This window comes from Lotus japonicus, chromosome 3 (assembly GCF_012489685.1).
Source record: "Lotus japonicus ecotype B-129 chromosome 3, LjGifu_v1.2".
Taxonomy (NCBI): Eukaryota; Viridiplantae; Streptophyta; class Magnoliopsida; order Fabales; family Fabaceae; genus Lotus; species Lotus japonicus.
This window is the reverse complement of record NC_080043.1, coordinates 72132387-72152799: the sequence shown is the minus strand read 5'-3', so window position 1 is coordinate 72152799 and position 20413 is coordinate 72132387. Positions and strand designations below refer to the sequence as shown.

Here is a 20413-nt window from a genome sequence, read left to right as displayed (position 1 = left end):
TCAAAGTGGGACCAAAATAAGAAAAGTTAAATTTTTAGTGATCACTAATGAGTGATGACAAACATATTTAGCTATTAAAATAAATTCTAAAAATGCATTCAAATCCATACTTTTTTTGAAAGATTAGAAGAGACGCTATCATTTTAAAATTGGATCGTTTATTAATTTGATAAATTTCTTATTTTTTATTAAATGGTTAAATAATAATTTTATTGCTAATAATTTTTTTTTGAAAGAAATATAATCTCATATAAATCAAGCTGGCCTAGAAGCCAAAATGTCCTCCAACAACAACGGAAATAAACCCGGCGGACCATCCTCAACCCAAACCTCATTGGTTAAGGTAGAAGCGTTCCGCGCTAAAAAGTCAGCGGCACAATTGCCCTCACGGCGAACAAAAGAAAGATCAACAAAGTCGAAAAAATTACAAAAATGAAAGCAATCCTGAATAACAGTAAGAAGATAAGAGCCACCTGACGCCTTCTTCCAAGCTTGGAATAAAGGAAGACAATCCGTCTCAAACACAACCCTCCGGAATCCCAACTGTATTGCCAAATCCATAGCCCAACGAAGCGAGAGTGCCTCTCCAACCGTCGGCGAAAGGACCATAGTGGGAAATTTTGAAGCATAAGCCATTATTTCACCATTTGAGTCTCTTGCCACCATCCCAAAACCTGCAAGTTTGTCCATCCCAACTGATGCATCAACGTGATTTTAATTCTTCCTCTAGCTGGTCTTGTCCACTTACCCGCCACCACCGCAGCTCGTGTCCTCTCTGTCTCCTCCTCGGGAAGGCGCGGCGCCACCATGCGGGCTAGCACCATTTGCCACTCTACACGGCGGTCATCGAACGCAGCTCTGTTTCTCGCCTCCCAAACTGCATACAGCAAGCCTTACACCTCACCCACCCCTTCCTCATCCAAGTCGCGCAAGAGCTGGTGCAAGAAAACTGGAAGATCTTGTTGTGGGTTCACTCGGATGCCCAAACTCGACCCAAACCACCAAGCTTTCACCACCTCGCATCTCATGAATAAATGATTAATGGACTCCTCCTCTAAGCCACAAACAGGACAACCCGGATCCACATCAACAACTCTTTGGCGAAGCTTTAAGCGAACGGGTACAGCTCCATTGAAAAGCCTCCAAGAGAGCTCCTTGCATCTAGGAAGAGAAGGAGCCTTCCAAAAAATTTTCCACAAAGCTTCCTCCATCAACAACATCGTTGAAGAGGAGGCCACCTCTTGACCTTCCACCTGTTGCAAAAACAAATAACCCGATTTGGCACAATAAATTCCATCATTAGCCCCCAACCAAAAAAGACAATCCTCCATAGGTGTTAAAGGGAGGGGGACAACAAGTATTTTTTCAGCTGTTGCGGGACTAAATGTCCACTCAATTAAAGTCTTGTTCCACTTCCCCGAAGGTAAAAGTAAATCAGCCACCATCTTGAGCCCAAGTTCCTCAACTACCTCTTGGCGACAATTAATAGGCGCCCCATGAGGGAGCGCCCCATGAGGGAGCCATTGATCATCCCAAATACGAACCTTAGTACCATTACCCACTCGCCAACATCCACCTTGTTCAAACATCCAAGAGCTCTTTAGAAAACTAGTCCAAGCATAACTTGGTCTATAACCTCGCTTTGCTCCGACAATGGAGCCACCTGAAAAATAGACAGCCTTAAAAACACGAGCCAATAGAGAATCCGGCGATGTGTGAATACGCCACCAATTTTTAGCCACAAGTGCCAAATTAAAATGCTTAAAATTTCTAAAGTCGAGACCCCCACTAAGTTTGGGCCAGCAAAGCTTTTTCCAACTCAACCAGTGTAAACCACGCCGGGAGGCATCACCTCCCCAAAAAAATCGAGCAATCATTCCCTCTATTTCCTCACAAAGACCATCAGGCAATATGAAACAAGACATAACATAAGAAGGAAGCCTGAGCTACAGATTTAATTAATACCTCTCTGCCAGCACGGGACCAAGTTTTTTCTTTCCACCCCTTTAGTTTCTTCCACACACGATCCCTGACAAATCTGAACACCTGGGTTTTAGACCTTCCAATGATGGATGGAAATCCTAAGTACCTGTCATAGCTTTCCACTGCCTTAACATCTACAAGCTCTTTCAGCTCATGAAAACAATTCTCCGGTACATTGCGGCTTACCGAAAGCATTGACTTGTCCAGATTGATCATCTACCCAGAAGCACGTTCATAGGTAGCAAGAATTGCTTTTACACAATTTGCTTCCTGAACATTTGCTCGAGCAAAGAGAACGCTGTCGTCTGCAAACAAAAGGTGAGAAATTACTGGTGCAGATCTTGCAATTTTAATTCCATGCAATAATGAAGTCGCCATTGATTTCTGAATCAAGGCGGAAAAAGTTTCACCACAAAGAATAAACAAATAAGCATACAATGGGTCTCCTTGTCGCAAACCCCGATGAGGTGCGAAAGTCAGTTGTGGGTTCCCATTTAGCATAATTAAAAAATTAACAGAAGAAACACAATTCATGATAAGATTAACCCATAAGTGCGGGAACCCCATGCTACATAAAATAGCTCTCAAAAGGCCACTCCACACGATCATAGGCCTTTGACATGTCAAGCTTAAGAGCCATCATCCCGTGCCTACCTATAGTCCTCTTCTTCATGTAGTGAAAACACTCATAAGCTATTAAAGCGTTGTCTGTGATCAGACGACCCGGAACAAACACACTTTGAGATTCACTAATTAAATCAGGCAAAATCAGTTTCATCCTATTGGCAAGAGTCTTAGTTATAATTTTAAAAATAACATTGCAAAGACTTATCGGCCTAAACTAATTTGCAAAAACAGCTTTCTTTACCTTTGGGATTAAAACAAGGTGATTATGATTAATCATACCTGGCATAATTCTCCCCTGTAAGACGTCCAAACAGAAACCAGCTACCTCATCGCCAATGATACTCCAAAACTTTTGATAGAATAGTGCTGGAAAGCCATCTAAACCTGGTGCCTTTGTCGGGTGCATCTGGAAGAGCGCCTCCTCCACCTCTTCCCGCGAGAAAGGTGCATTCATAACACCCAGGTGGGCCTCTGTGACCCTGTTCACCACTAACTCAGTTACCTCCTCAATACCAGAAGGATTGGATGTAGAAAACAATTCTCGAAAGTAGTCCGACAAAACTCTGCTAATATCCACAACCCTTACATAGGATCGGCCATTGTCATCCTTGAGCTCCTCTATCAAGTTTCGTTTTCGCCTTTGAGTTGCTTTTGAGTGGAAAAAACGAGTGTTTCTGTCCCCCTACTTGAGCCAAATTGCCCTTGATCTCTGGCCCCGCAGGATTTCCTCCTGTTCTAACAACTTGTCCATATGACTTTCAGCTTCCCTCAAAGCTAATTGTACTTGTTCCGTCTGAACCTGCCTCTGTAAATGTTGCAACAAAGCTTTTGCATCAGCTATTTTCTTCGAAAGGTCACCATACTTTGCCTTACCCCAAGAGTCCAAAGCCTTGCCCAGGCCCTCCATTTTACCCACCAAGGACTGATCGGAACCACTCCAAGCCTCTGACACTATCTCATTACATTCATATCCGCTCTGGAGCCACAATTCCTCAACCTGAAACAATCTGACCTTCGGCCTTCTGATCTTAGACCTGAAAGCACCACAATTTAGAACAATCGAGTTGTGGTACGAATGGTATCGCACCAAGTGAAGGACCAAAGATACGGGCCAAACAACATCCCAAGCATCGTTAACAAGAGCATAGTCAATATGTTCCTCCACCGTAGCTGGATAAGTTCGTTTATTCGTCCAAGTGAAAGTATAGCCTGTAGATTCCACCCTGTGAAGCCCACAATCAGAACAAGCTTGGTTTGCCACCTCCAAGAAACCCACATTTGGAGGAGCACCCCCAAGCTTATCTGACGGGGAAATAATGTCATTAAAATCACCAATACATAGCCACGGAACACCAGAAACTGGTTTACACAGGGTAATCAATTCCCATGTACGAGCTTTGTTATGTTTCTCCGGGAAACCGTACACCGCTAACACTTGCATACACACAGAAGGGTGGTCCGGATGGACCAAATTAAATAAAATATGGTTAAGTGACGCATTAATAATAGTGACATCGAGCTTTGACCGCCACAAGAGACAAAGTCCCCCGGCGCGAGATCTCCCACGTCCGACACACTGAACGGGGAAAATATTACCAATACCACGATGCGTGAGCATCTCAGAACAATACTGTCGTGTCTCCATAAGAAACACAATATTGGGAACTTCAGAATGGATGAGCCTCCGCAGAGCCCGCACTGCCCCCAGGTTCCCAAGCCCGCGACAGTTCCATGATAAGGTCCTCATTGAGGTGGGCAGGGCTGATCCACAGCCGCCGCCGATCCCAATCCATTAATAGAGTTGATTTTCTTCAAAGGTGGTGAAATCTCCGTGCTTCCGGAACCCGTTGCAGAGGATGACTCGCTAATCTCTTCCGGTGGTTCAATGAGCCATTATCAAAAACCCTTCCTGTAGCATCACTAGTCCCTCCTTTTATTATTTCTCTAGAGGTCCCTCCCACCTGAAATTCAAAACTGTCCTCTGGCCCTTAAGCAATAATGTTGGACGTGTCACCCTCCGTTTCAAACTCATCCTCAAAATATCCAAGATCATCCTCACCAAAGTCCTCCTCTTGGCCCTTAGTCGTTTCCTTCTTTTTCCTATCCTCATGCACAGACCGCTGTCCCTCCATCTTTCCCTTCCTCAAGCCAGAATCCCGCCCCCCCATTACTAGCCACTGTCGCCCGTAGCCACACCCCAAAGCGAGGGGGATTAGTCGCCACTTGCACTTGCCTACAGTCCTTTGCTATGTGGTCAAGACGCCCACATCGAAAGCAGAAATCATGCAGCTTTTCGTACTTGAAAATAGCCTTGTATGGTTCTCGTGCACCGCCCGCCACTAACTGGCCCTTCCGCAGTGGAGCCTCAATGTTCACCCACACCCGAAGACGGAGACATTCGCCATCTCGTCTTCTGTCCCAGTCAAGGAAGCCGGCGAAGCCCTTAGCTAGAGATTTTGCCACGTTCACAGTGCGGAAAGGGTACGAGAGTCCATGAACTTGCACCCAAAACGGAACTCTCGTCATCGGTATCTCGGTCGGATTGACAGTGGCGTCAAAAGAGTTCAGCGCTAGCAAGTGGTGGTTGAAGAACCATGGCCCTGACTTTAGAACCGGATCTCTGTCTTTTGTTTTCTTGAATCTGAATGAGAACAAATTCACACCGACGTGTCGGATTTCTTCATAGTTACGTGACTCCCATAGCCTCTGCATCACCATACGGAAAGGCCCTGCCGGCACTCTGTCACTGGTTAGCACCTTCCCTAGCAGCCACACGTCTTCTTTGAGCATCGGGTCAACCTCAATGACACCAACATCCAACACCTCAGTTTCGTCACCTTCCAGGATCACATCATAGCTATCTGCCATGGCGAAGTAAACACCTGTAGAAATAGAAACATGCTAACAAAAGGAAGCGTTAACCTCAAACACCCGCGTTTTCTAACTGACCAGAAAAAACACTCGCGTGAGGAGACACAGCAGCAGCGTGGAGCCTTGGATCACGTTGCGTTGTGGAAAGCGATGTCGGAAAGAGACAAAAATCCCTTGGCGGCGCACACCCTCAAAACCCTAGACGTTGACGGTCTCAAACCCTAGGAGACCGAGCGCAGGGAAAAATGACTGCTAATAATTTGAGTCCTTATTATTATTTTCTTCACCGGAAAGATCAATTGCACCCTTCAGGAATTGATCCTTAGACCTCCCTCACTTAATTAGTAAAATTTTTTAACAAGGCAAAAAAATTTACAATTTATTGATATTACCAAAAAAACATAATAATAATGTCAATAATTCACATGATCAAAAAAACAAATTTTGATTTTAACTTTGAATTAAATAAAATTTCAGAAAACCTATGAAAGTCTGAAACTCCCATGAATTCTCTATCACGCTCGATTAAATTTCAAGGCAGGTCAAGGCCAAAGATGCCATGGATTAATTTTGAAAATTTTAACAACTTTTATTAATAAAATTGCAAATCTGAACAGTAAATATTTCCCATGGATTATCATCAAATTCAGGTTTTAATGTATATTGATTTGAGATTTCTGAGATAATTAACCACTCCGGAACCCTAATTCTTTCGCCGCAGAATTCAACCCTCATTCATCGTCCTGATCGACGCCCTTGAAGGCCCATGCATTCTTTTCACGGATCTCAGCCTCTTCCTTCGCCGTGTAACCACTATCGGCGAAACGGAAGACCTTCCGCACGTGCTCCACGCTTTTGTTCTGTATCCGATCGGCCATGACCTGGGTCAGGAATTCAAACAGATCCGTCATGTTCAGGTAGTGCGCGGCCAAAATCAGCTCCATCATCTCCTCGTCGTTCACCTCCTTAAAGAACTCGGCGTCATGATCCTTGGCGGCGGCGGCCCGGTGTTGCTTGCCGTAGTCGATGATCTTGCTGAGCTCTCGGGTGTAGATGTTGGGGAGGGGAATGACGGCGTCGGCGTCGGCGTCAACATCAGCAATGAAGGTCTGCACGGTTTGCATCTGTTTTGCAATCGATGGCTCCACCTCGAAGACGTCGCCGTCTGCAGACTTCAGTGATATCATCTTTGATGAGGATGATGATGATGCTGCTTCCGCCGCCATTGTTGTTGCAGAGAGAATTCTAGAGACAGAGAGAAAAAAAAAGAGAGAGAGAGGGGTATAATCTGAGTTTGCAGCGAAGACACGCTGCCCTTATATATAGGGAGAGACGTATATATAGTATTGAATTAAGATAAGATTTTGGCATGAAAAAATAGAGATACTTTCATGTTAAGGAACTACTTTTTGAGATTTTATTAAGGCTTAAAAGCATTTTTGGTCCCCCACAAATGCGCTTCGTGCAAAATGAGTCCCTAAACTTCAAAAATAGCATTATTGATCCCCAACATTATACTCCGTCATCAGTTTTGGTCCCTTTTATCTTTTTCGTTAGAAAACTAACGGTTTTTGCCTACGTGGAATTTTTTAATAATATTTAAATTGATAAATTTAATTAGAATTAAAATAATCTTGAATCTTCATCTCCATCCTCCTTCATGTTCATCATCTTCTCCAACATTAAATCCAGAAAATAAAATAATTCATCATCACAACCCTTTCTTCCATTTAATTCACCAAAAACCTTAAAATCAATGATCAGAAACTCATGCTCAGAACCAGATCTAGGGTTTCCTCATCCTAAATCACAAACCCCAATTCATGGACACAAACTGCAGCAAAACATCCCAATTTGTGGAACACAAACAGCAGCAAAAAAATCATAACTCAACCAAAAAACAAATCGGCAAGCATCCAAATCCCAAAAGATGATGCCAAGTCAGATTGTCACAAAAAGTCATAATAGCAAATCCTCGTAATGGAGCCAAAAACGAGACAGCAAAGCAGATCTGGAAACTCATCCTCAACCTACACCAAACCCACCATCCAGATCTGAAAAGAAAACTCGAAATAAAACACCATTAACGAGAGAGAAGGCCGCGATTTGGGTTGAAGGTGGCTGAGTGAGGTCTCGACGGCGCTGGAAAGGGGAATACGGAGCAGCGGCGATGCGATTTGGATAGAGGAGGCGGCTGTGGTGGTGATTCGGGGGAGAGAAGTGGTCGTGGTTCCTATGAGAAGAGGAGCAGGAGCTTTGAAGGTTGGATGTTAGAAGGCTGCTATGGAAGGAAGGAGAAGAGGACGTGTTGTGGTGGTTGAGGTTGGCAGCTCAGATTTTGGATCTGGAGATGAGGTGGTGGCTCTTGAGAAAGAGATTTTGGGTTTGGGGTTTTGACGTTGTTGGAGATTTAGGGTGGGGTTATGGCTTTATGAATTTTGTTTTTTTTCTTTCCCACTTTTCCATTCTTTCTGGAAAAATGTTGAAGAACGTATGAAGAGCATAGAATGATGTATGAAGAAGATAAAATAGTGCATGAATGTTTTTAGATTTTCCAAAAATCGTTAGATTTTTGACAGAAAAACGATAAGGATCAAAACTGGTAACGGGAGATAACGTGGGGGACTGAGAATGCTAAAAAAATAGTTTAGGGACTCATTTTGCACAAATCTCATTCGTGGGGGACCAAATGTGCTTTTAAGCCTTTTATTAATTACTTATGGTCCTCTTTTTTCTCTTTATTTTATTTCATATTATTTTTTCTATTATTTTCAAAAAAAAAATTAATTTTTCTATTATATATTATATTAAAAAATATTTTTTATTATATAATATTATTTTTTATTTCACTTATACACTTTTATTTTCATATCAAATAATTTTTTATTTTATTTATTGTTGTATTTAATTAGAAAGTTCAAAAGACACTATGGTGATTACTAGAAGAGTAATCAGACTGGGTTGGTTCGGATTTAAAGTTTTTAAATGTATGAACCAATTAAACATATTTGGTCTGCTTTGGTTCAGATTTCTTAATTTTTGCCTTCTAGACCCGATCTCAATTGAGTTGGTTCGGTTCAAGTTGTTGGATTCAAAATAATAAATATTAATTATTTTAAAGTTTGCACGAAATTTAAAAATGTGAAAAATTATAAAAATAATATAGAAATTCCATATAACCCAACATGGTCAAAAGAACAAAAATTTCATAATCCATGTAATCCAGCATAAACAAGGTAAAAATAAATATGTAAATGTTTTAGGGTGTAAAACATAAATGAGTAAAAGTAAATTATGTAATAGGTTGAAGCACTTTTGACTGGATGGTATAATTTTTTTTTCTAATACCATTGGGTTGATTCGATATTCAATCTCCAAATCTAATTCCTAAACTGGTGGTGATTAGATTCGGTAAAAAGAGTCCGAACCAAACCAATGGCTCAATTCAACCCATGATGTGTTTGGTTTGGTTTAATCACGTTCGCGAATTGGATTGTACCCACTTATACCCTTTTGTTCATATAATATAATTTTATCTTTCTAAAAAATACAATAATTAATAATGGATATGCACTGACAGTGTAAAATAGTTTTACACAGTCATCCAACCAAAGCATGCCACATAGGAGAATTAATTACATTTGACTTTAATTTTAATTAAAAGAATAAGATATTTTCTGATTTGGCGAAATTCAATTGGATGTCTGTGTAAAACTATTTTACACTGTCAGTGCATATCCATTAAACTCTTAATAAATTCATATTCCAAATTTTAAAATCATTACCATCACATATTTATATCTGATATGCAGTGGCGGAGCTACAGCCTAGCACCCCAGGCTCCCAAGATTTTCATTTTTTATACTATGTCATATCCATTTCATTAAAATAAGAGAAAGTTTCAAACAAAAATTACATACCCATTTCATTTGTGTAGTGGAAACATAAATTATGTTATTTCTAAGGGCTTGCTCGGGGTGGTTGTTGTTTTTAGTTTTGAAATATTATTTTCAAAACAAAACTTGTTCGGTAAATTTAGTTTTGATTTCTGTTTTAACCCAATTTCACAACACTTTTCCCCTTATTTTAAAAACCAAAAAACAGGTTTGTTGTTTATTGTTTTAAGTTTTAAAAGTTTGAATAACGTGGATAATCGCTTTACTTGATCATGGGAAGAGTATGTGGCAATCAAATTAATCTATTTTTTTACTTCTTGCTGATTTTACGTAACTGGTAGCATTGCTTTTCTTTTTTGGTCCCATCTCTAATTTTACAAGCGTTTTATAATTGTAAAAAATAAAAACTAAAACCAATTTTAATTTTCCAAAATTTCAAAACTTAGAATTCACAACCACCCGAACAGGGCCTAAGGGATTTATGTACTTATCTTATATTACTATATTGATTTTAACTATTTTTTAAAACGTTGGGCCTAATCACCATTAAAGTGTTACTCAGGGGAATGTCTTAAACAGAAATTCAAAAGGTTGTATGACATGTCTGTTCAAAAGAATTGTTTAGTGGCGGAGTTGGGGGAATGGGGGTGGAGGGTTGGGTATGGAAGCTAAGGTGGAGAAGAAATCTGTTTGCGCATGAGCAGCAGATTTTAGATAATTTAATGCAGGTTTTATCTTCAGTTCAGAACCAGAGAAATGTGAAGGATTCTTGGCAATGGAACAGTGATCCGGAGCGACGATATTCAGTGAAATCAGCATACTTGGATCAGTTCACTCATGAGGACAGCAACTGTTTTTTCAAAGAAGTGTGGCGATGTCTGGTTCCTTCTAAGGTTGCTTGTCATGCGTGGAGGGTTGCACATGGAAGGTTACCAACGTTGGACAATCTGATTCAGAGGGGAGTAGATGTGGATAACAGTAGAAGTGGCAATTCCTTTCTTTGCTCCCAACAATTGGAAAATGTAAGTCATTTATTCTTTGGCTGCAAGTTCTCATATAAGATTTGGATGAGCTGCTATGCATGGTTAGGGATAGGGATAGAAACAGTGCTGCCAGTGGATTATAATACTCACTTTATGCAAAATGAAAATTGGGGGTAAATAGAAAGCAAAGGTTGTGTTGGAGGACAATTTGGCTCGCTGTTATTTGGAGCATTTGGATTCATAGGAACGCAGTGGTCTTCAAAAGGGAACAATTGAATCTGGAAGAATTAGTAGAACTGGTGAAATTGAGATCTTGGTTGTGGCTCAAATCTCTGTTGCAAAGCTTCAAATCCTCATTTCATGAGTGGATTACAGAACCTCATATTTGTATGATGGGGAATTAAAGGAATTCTTCCGTTTTGGTTCTATTGGCTCTGCCGGGGTTGGTTTTTTTTTCATGTAATTTGTTATATAGCTCAGTTATCGTGCTACCTATGGGTCGGTTATCTGAGCCTAGGTGCCTTGAACATTGTATTATGTTTGTTTGCACATCTCACTACTACAAAAAGGCCGTTGGGCAGCGCCTTCGGGGTAGTGGTTCTTGTTAACCGCTACCTAAGTGTTGTAAAAATGAAAAAAATAGGAAAAGAAGAGGATCTCATAATAGAAACGCTACCCAAATAATATTTTATCGGTGTTGGGTACTGGTTATTGGAACCGCTACCCAAATTCTTTGTTTTTTATTTATTGGAACCCTAACTTGCGCCAATCTTTTCCCCTTTCCCCCTCTCTGTCTCTACTCTACCGTTCTTCCAGTCTCGCCCACCGAACCCTCACCGTTCACGATCGAATATCTCATCTGATCTCGCACCCCAAACCCTCACCGTTCTCCATCGTGATGGTAGCTCTTGTTCTTCACGAAGTGCTTTCTCAGGGTAGCTCTGGTTCTAGATCGACGAAGTTGCGGACTCTTACGGTAGCACTTGCTTAGGACATTCGAGAGCTTCATCAGCTTTTCAGGTTTCACTCTCCCTTTCTTGCGAAACCCTTACTCTCTCACTTTGTCTTCAACTAATTTTTGAAGTGTATATCTCCCTCTGATTTCGATTTCGTTTGGTTTTAGCTTCTGTTTCTGTTCACCGGCACTGAATAGAAGGTAAGATTTTGCTTTTGGCTAGTTTTCTTAGAGGAATCATGAGCACATTTGATGATTAGAAGATTGCCTGGCTTGATTTTGCTTTTGGCTGGTTGCTTGTGCATATCTGTATTATTTGTTACTTTCATCTTATTTATAGACACTTGAAGTGATTTTGCTATTTTTTTATACTGCTATTTGATTATGTTCTCTTATAGGGAATTGTCTCATTTATGTGTTTTGTCAGAAGAGGGGCTAAAATCTGTTTTAATGTTGGCAATACATATTTATTTAGAATTAGGAGTCTAGTATTAGTTTAAATAAGGGTTAGCCTTCGACTTTTTGTGTTGAACTATAATTACAATTTACAATCTGAAGTCTTTATTGTTTCCTTTCCCTTCTTCCTTATCTAATAACCTATAACTTCAATTCCATAATTTCATCAGTTATGTAGGTACTACAATGATCTATTTGTATTTGACCTGGATCAAGTCAAGGTAAATACATTTAAATAATTGGGTGACATTCTACAATAAATATGTTAATTGCTATTTGCTACTGCAAGTTTCGTATGCTGTAATAATGTCTGATCTTGTGTTCCTTAATGCGACTAACACCAATCTGATTTTCTGCTGCTGTGGCAAGAAATAAAGCCTAAGCCTGGAGCAATGTGGCCTACTGTTCATAATGGTTTTCAATTATTTGTCTATAAAGATGATGTGCGCAAAATACTGATCCTGTTAAATGAGGCTAAGGACAGGTTAGTTGAATGAAATTGTGTTTAAATCTGCTACTGCTGTTGTGAATAAGGACAAGTCAGTTGAATTAATTAAATTGAAATCCTGGAACTGGTTGAGATGCAAGTTAAAGGGGTTCTCCTACTCATATTCTTGGGTTGCTGATATGGAGCACATCACTTTTATATGCTAGCAGGTCAGCCCTATAAGGCAGATCCAAGAAAGGAGAGTAGAAACCTGAGATCATTGCTATCCTTTGAAGAGTGATCCAAGACACTCTTCAATTACTTGGGTATGTATGTGCTTTTGCTCATAAAACAAAATTGTTCCTATTCTAAAGTTTCCACTTTTTTCTTATAATTTCTAAGTCCTATTAACATTTATCTGATTGAACTTGTTCCTTTGCAGGAATGCAACAATTCCTTGCATCACCCTTTTGCTTGGTGGTAACTCACTCAAGGTATAAAAAAAACTAGCTTCTACAGATATCTTCAGCATAATTTAACCAATTGAGAGCAAAACAATGGTTATGTGAATGTGAACTTTGTCTTAAATGGCAGGGTTGAAATCATCAAGTGTAAAACCATTGACACTCATCTGCATTTTTTTAGGTGAGTTATTTCTCTTTCATGCAGTCTTCATGTCACTTTGTTCACTATATTTATTGCTCTCTGTTTCTTCAATTTCAAGTGCGTTGATTGGTTTTGTTTATTGTTGTGCATGAGTGGTTAATAATTTTATTTATGAAATGCTTGGTCATAATTTGCTCTTTTTTTTATCTCCGTCCTTTCGTCCATTAGTTGTCTTTAGTAGTGCATTCAGTAAAAAATCTTTTTGTACGTGTTCTCATCTTTTTGCTCCATTTTTAAATCTCTTGGGTGCTTTTGAATGAAAGCAGGCCTGATCCATTGTTGATGAGATAAAATAGGTGATCACAGCAAGTTCTAGTACAAGAAAAGAGAGCGCCAAAGCTGGAGATTTTTATGCTGAAGAGTTAGAATTGGTTAAGAAGAAAAATATAGAAGGGGAAAAATAAAGAAGGGGAAGAAGTTTTTGATCAGGTTAGTTGTTTATGCTCATCTAAAATAATATAAACCTTTCAGTAACTTTGGAGGATTTTTACATCAGGTAATTGACACCCAAATTATTAATGTCGATAGCTTTTCTTTTTCTATGTGTTGCATCAGCATAATTACTTGGCTGAGTGTGAGCATTAAGAAATATAGATAAGACATCTATTAGAAGTGTGCAATGTCTATCTTCTAACTGGTTGTTTAGTGTTACTCATAGAGCTAGCTAGCTGGTTGTTTGGTCTAATGTAGGTTTCTTTTGCTTCTCATGATTCTGAGCACATCATGATTCATCTAATATTCTGGATCAGTAGATTCATCATAATTAATTGTGGTTTTTTTGCATGATTTCTATGCAGTGAAGGTCGGAAGATTTGTTCAAATGTTGCAGAAGTTGATATCACTGGGCGGACAAAGTCTAGCAAAGCTTTGGTGGGGAAAGATTCTTGAGAGGATGTCATTGAGTGTTCTACCTCTTTTGCTGATACAGTTTATTTATTGTTGGGATCTCAAAATTGTTGAATTTATTTTGTTTGATTTCAGCACAGTTATATAGATTGGGTATCAATATTAATTTAGTCATGTTTTGATTCATTTGGTTGCATGTTTTGATTCATTTGGTTGCGGTTAAAAAAAAGTTAAAATAAGTTGGGCAGCGGTTCTCCTTTTTTTTTTTTTTTTAAATATAGGATAGCGGTTTTTTCCTTGATGCGTAGCGGTTTTCAACCGCTGCCCATTTAATGCCATGCGTTGCGGTTCGCGAAACCGCTACCCATCTTTTAATTGGGTAGCGGTTAAAAACCGCTACCCAACTTTAGCAACGCTGATTTAAGCACCGGTCGCAAAACCGCTACCCAACTCATAACAGAACCGCTACCCAAGGCCTTTTTTGTGGTAGTGTCTTGTGCTTTTTAATGTGTTTTTTGCTTTTCAAAAAAAAAAACCATTAAAGTGTTACTCCACTTGAAACTTTAGTATTTTACTCTAGTAAAACATGGAAGTAGTTTTTAAATAAATCGTAAAATACTTTAAACTAGTAAATTATAACGTTTTTCAAAAATGAAAAGATTTAAATAAAGAGTAATAATCTGCATTTACTTCAACTTTTAAAATAAGAACAATACACAAACAAAAAAGTAATAATTCATTTACAAATTTCTTTTCTTGATCACATTTTCACACATTTTTTATTTTTATGTCTTTTTGAATTTTCTATCTCATATTACATATTATATCTCACTTTTTTCACTCTTCTCATCTTGTTGATTCTCTCGTTTCACTTCCTTTCATATTATCTATCATAAAAATGTGAATATCTCTCATATCCTTCCTCCACACACCCTGTATTATTGGTGATGCTTCGTTTTTTTAGGATATTCAATCTTAGCCCCCTTGAGATAAATTCATGCCTCCACCTCTCCTGATATGTGCTATATAAATTTAATCAAATGTGTACTTTTAACACTAACGTCAAGAAGATGTAGTGGTATGACATGTATTGCTCTACTCTTAAGTCATGCATTTCAAATCTTTGCTACTACAGTTTTTTTAAATAAACTTCAATAATTCACTTTTTCACATAAAATTGATCATTTGACCATAAACTTTCCAGCAACTAGTATTAATTATATAATAAATGTGCGTGTCCCAAAAAAAATTATTTATAAAGTAAGTGCACGTTTCCCTAAAAAAGTCTAGTGATTCGTTGGTTTAACCAAATCTGACCGAGTCACCGGTTTAGCAATTAGACTGATCGAGTCGTATTGGTTCTCATCGGCCCACTTGCATTTTTGATCTGCTGAGAGGTTCAAACCTGTCATATAATTCAGTTCCGATCCCATTGATTAGACCGGTCGGTCCAAGTTGAGTTTTTTTTGAAAGATATTTTCAATTCAACGAAAATCAAGACGGCTTAGAGGCCATTACATCATCCAGAAGTCGGGTCACTTCCTCTATTCAAACTGAATTGCAAAAGTCCTTGAGCATCTAGCCATGTGATCAGCTACCTTATTTCCAGTCTTACGAACAAATCAAAATTCAAAGAAAGCAAAAGATGAGACTAAAACACACAAAACTCAGTCACACGCCCGACATCAAGGACCCAAACTAGCTCCTGAACAAAGACAGGGAACTCCACCTCTTCTTCAAGGCATAAACTGAGTGGTGCTGCAAACCACCACCTTCTAATCATTGAGCAAAAAAATAGCACATGCTCCATAGTTTCCGAACTGACATGACAAAAATGGCACAACTCATATCCACACCACGAGCATACAACGCTGCTCTAACTGGGAGGATCTTCATACACCTGCGCCAGATCAAGTCTTTACAGTGGGGTAGAGCTGGCACTTTCCACAACCCCTTCCAGAACATTGCGGGAAGCTAATGAGACGATGAGGATGACGACGATGTCATGACCTTCTTGCTCCTAGCAACCGCATAACTGGACTTCGTGGTGTACTCTCCATCCATGGTATGTGGCCAATAAAAAACATCCTCTCGCGCCGTTAGAGGGAGAGGAATTTGAAAATTAACCATCGCCGAAGGTGGCCAGGAAATGAACTCAACCAACTCATGGTTCCACCGCGGCAAACCAGGGAGAAATAGACCAGACACACGCTCTACTCCACACGCCCCAGTTGCGTCCTCCCTAGAGATTAAAGGACAACAAAAGGGAAACCACTTATTATCACTAATCAAAATAGTCACACCATTACCCACTCTCTAAACGGCCTCCCCATTAAAAAAGCCATCGCGACCAGCACAAGCTCGACCAGGCATAACTTCGGTAAAAATACTCAATACTTTGACTAATTTAATACTTCAAAATTAGTTTTTTACCAATTAAATTCTTTTAAGTTTAAAATACTCAATACTTTGGTCCTTAAAAATACTTAATACTTTCTTTAAGTTTAAAATACTCAATACTTTAAGTCATGTTCTAAATGAGTGAAAGGAAAACTGAGTAATGTAAACTTTAATAATATGTTGGCTTGAAGTAAAAATGTTAAAATTAATTTTGTAAAATATTGAAATAATTTTTTTTTGTAATTAAAATTTATAATACTAAATATTATATCTTAAAAAATAATGATTAAAGTTAAAATATAGGGTTAAATATTCTTTTTCTTCCCTGAACTATAGCGAAGTTTTGGAAACCGTCCCTCAACTAAATTTTTTGTGGTTTCTGTCCCTTAACTTAATAAACTGTTTGCTATTCACCCTTTGACCATGTTGACAGCTTACGTGTGTTGCCAGCGTGTAGGTTAGTGTTCACACTGAGGTTTTCTTTCCGGTTTTTCCTTTCTTTTTTTATTTTTAATACTAAAAATTCCTTATTTATTTATTTGTTATTCTCACCTTAATTTCTACCCCTAAATCCTAATTTAGGGTTTTCAGAGTTTGAGACAGAGAGGGATATGGGTAACACAGGGGAGGTTGTGAAGGTTGTGGTCTTGTGGAGGTGCTCAGATCGAAGGGATTGAAGGGCGACGACGGAGACAAAGAAGAGTAAATTGATGGAATGCAGTGATGTCACCCTCCTCATACACAGACAAAAGGGTATACACAAATCCACCCCTATGATGAAAAACCGCTGTGAATGTCATTTTTCCTACAATACACACACATTAATATGTTAACAATCATACAACAATCTAATTTAGAAGTCCCAGAATCGAAATTGGTCCCCAACCCTAAATTAAGCACGAAATCACAATTAAGGTTAGAGTTTTGGTACCCATAGAATCAAAATTGGTCCCCAACCCTAAATCAAGCACGAAATCGCGATTAAGGTTAGGGTTTTGGTACCAACAGATTCGAAATTCGTCCCCAACCTTAAATCAAGCAAATATTCGCGATTAAACTTAGGGTTTGGTCCACACATAAACGACAATGGTCCCTAACCCTAAAGGTCCAAAAATCGCGATTAAGAAAGGGAGATTGGAGACAACAGACCATAATCGAAAAAGAGAAGGGATAAATGACAAACCTGAGACGAGGTCAGCGACGGCGAGATGAGGAAAACACTCACACTTAGTTAATGACAACGGCAGTGGAGGGAGTCTGCGGAAGGAGAAGTCTCAGATAGGTAAAGATGAGGAGAAAAGGTGAAGAACAATTCTGACTGAAGTTAAAAAGTAAAAGGATAATTTCCAAATTTTTACTTAATAAGAAATGATTAAAAATAAAAAAAACAAAGGAAAAACTGGCAAGAAAACCTCCATGCGAGCACTAACCTATACACTGGCAACACACATAAGCAATCAACATGGTCAAAGGGTGAATAGAAAACAGTTTATTAAGTTAAGGGACATAAACCACCAAAAATTTAGTTGACGAACGGTTTCCAAAATTTCGCTATAGTTCAGGGACGAAAAGAATATTTAAACCCTAAAATATAATTGATAGTAACATGAATAAAAAGTATTAAATGATATTAATCAATAAGAATAATTTATTTTGATATTAATTAATTACTAGGTGAGTTTAAAAATTTTATATATCATAAGTTATTTTTTTATTATTAAGTATGAAGTTAATTTATGTACACCGATAGTGTAAAAGTTTTTTTTTGGTAAATCAGAAAGATAAATTGCACCCGCTAGGAATCGATCCCTGGACCTCCCCTACCTAACCCATATGTCCTATAGCTCCTACCACTCGAGCTATCATACGAGGACAGTGTAAAGGTTTTACATACTCATACATCCAATCACATCTCACCATTTTTCATTTTAAATTTAAATTTAATCATGATAAGGAAAATTGATGAAGTTTAATTGGATGATTATATGTAAACATTTTTTACAATGACAGTGCATAATAATAAACTCTATTGAGGGATTGTTATATTATTAAATTATTTATATTATTCAAATATTAAAGTTACTTCAATATTAAGTTTTTTTTTTAAGTAAGACTTTATCAAAGTTAAAAAATTTAATGCAGGTAACTAAAAATATTTTATTTAATTTGATATGTCAAACATTGCTACTCCTTTATTGGGTGAAAATAGGCCGGGCCGAGCCAGGCTTTGCGTGGCCTGAGCCTGGCCTACATTTTCTTTTTGTGGCCTAAGCCTGGCTGTGGCCTATCAATAGGCCAAATTTTAAGGTTTGACCTGACCTTTTATAAGGCCTGGCCTGGCCAATAAGCCTACTTAAAAGTCTATTTAACAAAAAAATTCACCAAAAGAAGGTCATTAGTCCAGCAGACTAATAGGCTAGCGAGCTAATATGTCTTTTTTATATATCATATTTCATTTTCTTTTCAAATAAATAAACTTGTATATCATTGCATTTCAAAGAACAAAACCTCAATTATTTAAAACAAACACAATAAAAATTAAATTATATATAATTACATTATATTATGTAAATTATTAATAAAAATAATAGATAAGTAGGCCGACTTTTCAGGCCAAATAGGCTTTATTTAATTGTTTGAGCCTGACCTTTTTAGTTAAAAAGCCTTTTAAAAATCCTAAGTCTAGACTTTTTAATAAACGAGCCAGGCCGGGCCGAGCCTCAGACGAGCCGGGCCACAGACCCCTGACGAGCAGCTTGGCCTATTCCCACCCTTACTCCTTTAGAGGTGTCAATTCCTTCGCCTTTTAAGGAGGATTTTTCTGACAAATATTTTACCAATGCTAAAAAGACGTGACTTCTCAGAAAATTATTCCTGAACCAGAAAATCAAAAAGGAAAAAAATGGATGCAGATTGGTGGAAAGCCATCGACAGGCTTGATGAATCCCTGAAACGTTCCCATGAAGCAGCTTGCCTACGTGAAGAAGTTCGCCGGCGAGAAGAAGCGGCAGCGGCGTATGAGCGGCACGTGGCCGAGTACGAGCAGTACATGGCTGCGTACGAGCGGTTCGAAGCCAAAGCGGCAGCGGCGGCGGAGCGACTCGCGGTGGAGGACGCGCCGGGGGCGGAACGCGAAGTCGTTTCGGAGGCTGTGGTTGCGGTGGCGTCGAAGGTGACGACGATTCAAGAAAATGAAGAAACAGAGCGTCCGATCTTTGTCCAGAAGCTGCAGATCGGGTCTTCCATGGCGATTCCGGCCCAAAGCGGCGGCGAATTAGGGTTCGTCAGAGTCGTCGTTCCTCCAATTGGTGATTCCAGATTCGCAATGTTGCAAATCAAATATCTAGGGTTCGTGGTTTCACCAATAATTGTGGATTTTGAGATTGACAGAGGAAGAAGACCTCCAAGGAAGCCACCGGACGTGTTTCTTTCTGGCGGAGACCCTTGCTGCTTGGTCAGAGATCGTTACCTTCTGATCTTGTCCAACCGTCCACCGGCGAAGTCGCCGGATTCGTTTTTGTGTGGCGGTGCTTTTGCTGTCGTTGCCGGAGGTTCTTGCTTGCTGGTCATGGCGCACCGGCCACCGGCGAAGCCTCCGGATTCGGCGGAGGACGACGACGAAAGAAAGGGAGATGAAGGCGTGAAAGGCCACTGGGCTTGCTGTTGCGGAAGTGGAAGCCAAGAGAGGGTCAGGGAAGGCTCGATACTCGCTGTTACAGTGGAGGCGAGGAGGCCACCGGGGAAGCCGCCAGACTTCGGCGTGGGATGGGACATGGTGACGGAGACACCTGATACAGAGAAGGATGTGCGTGTGTGCCCTCTGAGTGGGCCAGGCCCAAACTGCGCTTGGAAGGACTTGGGCCTTGCAGGAGGAACAATAAAAACAGTCCAAGTGCTGCAATGGGTGGACATCAGCTTGTGTTGGGCCATTCACTTTTTTGGAGTTTTTTTTTTCATTTCATTGTTGCTTCGAGTCCCTGTTTCCGTGTGTTACATTTTCTTGTTTTTTAATGTGGTTTGGTTGTATTTTGTTCTTGTTAGTGTTTGGATTTTGATGAGTTTCCTTGAGGACAAGGAAAATTTTAAGGGGAGGGATATGTTACGCATATAAATAGGGATTGGCCTTGTAATTGAGATATGTTGAATATTGTTGAGATAATGAAACCCCTTCTATCCCTTTGTTCTCTCTTCTCTGTCCCTATTCCCTCTCTTCTCCCTCTCTGAGATTCTGGTTGTATCATCTCGTATGTTTGAAAAAGAATTTAGGGTGATCTCTTCTTAGCGTCCTAGTGTTGTTGTTATG

The 20413-nt window shown here is 39.4% G+C and overlaps 3 protein-coding genes across 3 annotated transcripts; all 3 read right to left on the bottom strand.

Annotated features, from left to right (window-relative positions):
* Positions 1-255: 255 nt before the first annotated feature.
* On the bottom strand, positions 256-809 carry LOC130744665 (uncharacterized). Its single transcript, XM_057596830.1, has 2 exons — positions 749-809; positions 256-674 (listed from the first exon to the last, which is right to left on the bottom strand). The coding sequence occupies exons 1-2, from the start codon at positions 807-809 to the stop codon at positions 256-258; spliced, it is 480 nt and encodes a 159-aa protein (XP_057452813.1).
* Positions 810-4716: 3907 nt separating this feature from the next.
* On the bottom strand, positions 4717-5478 carry LOC130744664 (uncharacterized). The gene has a single exon (XM_057596828.1). The coding sequence runs from the start codon at positions 5476-5478 to the stop codon at positions 4717-4719; it is 762 nt and encodes a 253-aa protein (XP_057452811.1).
* Positions 5479-6212: 734 nt separating this feature from the next.
* On the bottom strand, positions 6213-6707 carry LOC130744663 (SKP1-like protein 14). Its single transcript, XM_057596827.1, has one exon. It carries the CDS (start codon positions 6705-6707, stop codon positions 6213-6215), a length of 495 nt encoding a protein of 164 aa, XP_057452810.1.
* Between the last annotated feature and the right edge of the window lie 13706 nt (positions 6708-20413).

Bases quoted from the DNA above. Each gene is read 5' to 3' on its own strand.
- LOC130744663 (XM_057596827.1), bottom strand. From the start codon at position 6,707: ATGGCGGCGGAAGCAGCATCATCATCATCCTCATCAAAGATGATATCA.
- LOC130744664 (XM_057596828.1), bottom strand. From the start codon at position 5,478: ATGGCAGATAGCTATGATGTGATCCTGGAAGGTGACGAAACTGAGGTG.
- LOC130744665 (XM_057596830.1), bottom strand. From the start codon at position 809: ATGGTGGCGCCGCGCCTTCCCGAGGAGGAGACAGAGAGGACACGAGCT. The intron at 675-748 runs GTAAGTGGACAA...ACAAACTTGCAG, and splicing joins ACGAGCTGCGGTGGTGGCGG to GTTTTGGGATGGTGGCAAGA.